The 4,785-nt window shown below is 37.2% G+C and overlaps 1 protein-coding gene across 1 annotated transcript in view; it reads right to left on the reverse strand.

Annotated features, from left to right (window-relative positions):
• Positions 1–1,769: 1,769 nt before the first annotated feature.
• Positions 1,770–4,785, reverse strand: part of LOC118410079 (isocitrate dehydrogenase [NAD] subunit alpha, mitochondrial-like) — a 10,642-nt gene continuing 7,626 nt past the window's right edge. The window contains exons 8-10 of the mRNA XM_035811561.1: positions 4,149–4,277; positions 3,769–3,921; positions 1,770–3,351 (exon numbers count right to left, since the gene is read on the reverse strand). Coding sequence (XP_035667454.1) covers positions 3,268–3,351; positions 3,769–3,921; positions 4,149–4,277 — 366 coding nt within the window. The 3' untranslated portion in view covers positions 1,770–3,267. The remainder of the gene's footprint in view (positions 3,352–3,768; positions 3,922–4,148; positions 4,278–4,785) is intronic.

A 4,785-nucleotide genomic window follows, 5' to 3' on the forward strand; every position in this document is an offset into this window, starting at 1 on the left:
GCTTTTTGATGCGCGTGGGGCTAATGGGTACTTTATCGTATAATGTTAAGTAGTATACATTTGTCACTTCTAACAATTAATATATTTCGAAAAATAACACTTCCGTTTGAAGTAAAATGACCCTTTAAATAAAAGACCGCTGAATCTACGTGTTACGGCGTCATAACCAACGTGGAACGGACGGGACCTTCTGATTGGTCCGCGGCGCCTGGCTATATGATAATAAGTAATAACGGTTTGTTTCGACTGCTTACTACTTGGTGGCCTTTAGCCGTAGATTCAGCGGTCTTTTATTTAAAGGGTCATTTTACTTCAAACGGAAGTGTTATTTTTCGAAATATATTAATTGTTAGAAGTGACAAATGTATACTACTTAACATTATACGATAAAGTACCCATTAGCCCCACGCGCATCAAAAAGCATTCAGTCTTCTACAAAACTCCCAAGGTACCCTCTAGTTAAATTAATCAATCTCAGCTTATAGCTGAATACAATGTGCCTGACAACGCCTGACATAAGTTAGGTTACAAATTTTAAAGCTAATTTCGGGGGCGCTAGTAAAAACACGTCTTGTCATGTGTTCTTTGATATTTCGTGGACAGTTGACCTTCTTGTTGTGCTAAGTCCCCTCATTTATGCTGAAAATGGAAGTGCCTACACGTATAGGGAATGCGTGGGTCTGCATGGGTTTAGTGAGTGTCAAATTGTTTTACAAACACACGTTGCGTAATTCACCACAAGTGAAATTCCACCAAAGATCGGCTGATTATACATTTATTGATACATTATCTATTGGAAAATAAAACTCCCTTCTGCAGGGGAATACCCCTTTCATGTAGATGTGGATGCCACGCTGGTCATCACCATGTCCCACCTACCTGTATCATTTCATGAATATTAATTCCATCAAGATTAAATAATTGAATATTTTGGAAACATTTTGAACGTGGCAGTGCAAAAAATCTCTCTAATAGCAGATTAATACTAATAGAGAAAATTTCAAACATCTATGTGATTATTTCACTTTTAGAAACAATAACAAAAGTTTGTGAGATTGTCAAAATTGGGTTATTGCCCACATAGAAAGTATGCCCATTTTGTCTGCTTCTGTATACTTTTAGATTTCACTGATGGGCACTGATGGGTCCTTTGTCGTGAGCCATCGATGTATGTCAACAAACTTTACTTACCTATACGTTGCCATGGATGTGTTAGTTCCTTTCTTTATTAGGGCCGACTGACCCATTTTGGAAACATATGTTTGGGTAGCATCTACTACGTTTCATTAGTGACTGTCAGTGGCGAATCTTATTACCTAGATGTCTAACCCTCATCAACGTTTTTTCTTTATTTAACCAGGGTGAAAGCATATCGCCTGCACAGCGCTTTTCATATTTCATCTATCTATTTGTTTATCTATCAATTCTGTATGATTAATGAATCAATTAATCCATCCTATTAAAACATGGTCATGAACTCTGTATTGCTGTTTTTTACGGGGGGCCGATACCGACTTGCAAACACCTTTGACCCTTTACTGACGTCACACTTCCGTTCTGTATGTGTGAATGGACATAGGCTCTGGGTCATTTCAGCTTGACTGATCGTGAGCTTGTTCGCTTTAATTTTTGTGTACGGAGATAGAGTTTCAAATTGTAACATATTGCTTTATTGCTACATTGTTTTATGTTATGATATTATGTATAATACATCAATATATTATGTATAATACAAGTATCTACAAAAATAAATGAACCAAACCACAGACTAGTACAGAACTGTTACCTTTATTTGACATTGCAACATGTGTTTTACCATAGAAACAGGTTGAAGAATAAATAGAACTAAAAAAGCTACTGAACAGTCAAAGTATGTTGAACACTTCTCTGTATTTTAGTATGTTTTATAAAACTTCAGTTCATACCTGGATGTCATTCGGATAAAACTATAATAATAATTTGAACAGTGAAATTCATTGAGTTTGCACTTTTGATAAACTCTATACATAGAATTTCAAATAGCAAATACCCTATAACAATATAAACTTTCACATGCAATATCCTTTTTAAAATGTAAGTAAGGTTTTTAGGTAAACTGTCATTGCACATAAAAAACTTTACCTGTATCCTTTTTAGTTGATCATGTTGGAAAAGTTTGAAAACTTGCAATGAGTAAGATTCTTTGTTTGAAAACACAGATTGCAATTGGGAAAAAAACAGACTTGGACACAATCATCGACAGTACATACATGTGTATCTAAAGCGGGTATATGACTGAGCAGTGCCTAGCCTGTTGGCAATTGTTTGGAAAACACATTTCCCACATCAGCAATTCTTCGCCAACCTGAAATTGAGAATTCTTTTTTAAATTGAAAAAAAAATTATAATTGGTAAATGTAACGGACACAAACTAGACACAAAATACTCAGTGGCAACACTGCAATTACCTATATTTGCATCTAATTTGGGGCAGAAACTGGGAATGTCACATATTTGGAACAGCCAGTTTGTTTGTTAGGTCACATAGAATTTAATGAATGTGTCATTCGTCAGTGTGACCACAAGGGAAATATTGGCAAAAATTTCTAAAAGTTGCAGCGATAATTTGTCGCCAACACGTGCGGCCCAGTCAGATACCTGCTTTACTGAACAGGTTGCAACATTTGAGAAGATATTGCTGGCAGTTTTCGTTGCACATTTGTAGCAAAACCAGTGTAGCAAGTTGAAAATCGCGTGTTTATACAGTCTATTGTGTGGTTGATATACAGTTACATACTAGTCTTGATATGTGCTTTTGTAGTATCTCTGGTATATTCTTCCAAAATAAGAAATAGTGAATAAATAACATGGTGCATTAAAAAGAAATAAAAAAACGTGAAGAGCCTCTGATCATCTTAAATGTGAAGTTTGCCTTACTAATACATGTATATTGCAAATATGTAGCAGCTGAACAAGACATTAAGGCAGGGGTGCGGGTGTCATACTATCTTGAAGCAGGCATTCGGCTAGGAAACTACACTTTAATTTCACAGAAAGTCATCTCTACTACGTTAAACTCTGCAAGAAGTACACAAAAATATACAGACGACTACTTTTTTCACATTTGGACCACTACACGAGCTCAACAAGGCTACAGACGGCAAGGAACAGAGAAATGTGCTCGGAGGCAAAAATTCCAGTGGTAAGGAGGTGGTATACAGTATGTCTACACTGTTCACCAGGTGGATGAGAAAAAAAAAGTCTTTTACCATGGGGTTATTACTGCGTTTATTCGATCTCTTGGACCTTCTTGGAGACCTCTCTTGTGAAGTCAGAGCACTTAGCCTTTCCTCCCAAATCTCCTGTAAGAGCCTGAGAAATGTAAAATAAAAGGTTCTATGATCATGTCACATTCTGTGTGTCTTGTACATTTGAGTCATATTATATACATATACATGTACATGTACATGTAATCATATTTCATGCAACTAGAAATGTCGGTGGTGCATTTTGTACATGTCGACACACTTTTGAGTTTGAAAATGACTGTTTTCTATTGATCAGAGACAAGTTAGCTACATTTGTGCTTGCTGACATTACGTACTTGCCACTAGGCATAACAGGAGAAAATGTCGTTGGAAGAAGTCCAGTACTTCTGTACACAACTGTTCACATATAAAATTTATCAATTGAAAATGAAATGGCCTCAATAGTTGGTTAGCACTCTTCCAAGTGACTACTAAAAATCCTAAAATTTTATCATCTACATGTATGCTTAGTCACACATACCTTTCCTTCCTTGATTGTCTCAAATGCTGCGGTCTCGATGCGTCGGGCGTGATCGTGGAGTCCTAGATGCCTCAACATCATCACAGCACTGAGTAACAGGGCCGTGGGGTTGGCCAGGTCCTTACCAGCAATGTCTGGAGCTGTACCATGGACCTAAGGATTACAAAGAGAGACTTTAAGGAACATACAGAGACTTAAAGTTAAAGGAACACATTTTTGCCAAATGTCTCATTTTTGTGCCATAGTGATTGTAATTCTAAAGCTTCTACAAACACAATAATTTTCCAGAAACAAGCTTTCAAAGAAAAATACAAAGAATGTCAGTCAACACACCAATGCAACTTAACACAAAAGTTAATATATAGCAGTTAGATACTTACGGACTCAAAGATAGCCACACCATCAGCTCCAATGTTACCACTAGGTGTCACCCCCAGTCCACCGATTAGTCCTGCACACAAGTCACTGTATGGGGAAAAAGCAGTGTTTTCAATTGTACAATTCACGTTCTGTTGTCAAAAATGAAAACAGAAGTCCAGAACACTGTAAATACTGTTAATCTATTCCAGCCCATAACACTGAGGAATCCACACGGCGAAACATATGTTTGTTGTGTACTGGTTCGAATAAAGTTTGTATACTGGAACATGCAGCTCCAGCATCTTTTCTGAAGATGTTCCATAAGTGTGGATGGTTGGCTTGAGGTTGTACTTCCTCATGTACTCTACTGCTAGTCTATAATCTATAAAGATAACAGATATGATAAAAGCTAACAGAGGTATATTCAGGATTTCCCTGCATCTCAACGTATACCAGCATCACAGTTGAGCTCTAAGTCCAATTAGTTGATTACTGGGAAACCCAATACAGATCCTAAGAGGGCATCTTAGTTGGGGCTGCACCCGCCATTTAGGTGCAACAACAACAACAACAACAACAACAGAGCTAGTCAGTTTACATGTATATGCATTTGGCCGTCGTCGATGCCATCGGACGAACAAGATGCATGTACTATGT

The sequence above is a fragment of the Branchiostoma floridae genome, chromosome 2 (assembly GCF_000003815.2).
Source record: "Branchiostoma floridae strain S238N-H82 chromosome 2, Bfl_VNyyK, whole genome shotgun sequence".
Taxonomy (NCBI): Eukaryota; Metazoa; Chordata; class Leptocardii; order Amphioxiformes; family Branchiostomatidae; genus Branchiostoma; species Branchiostoma floridae.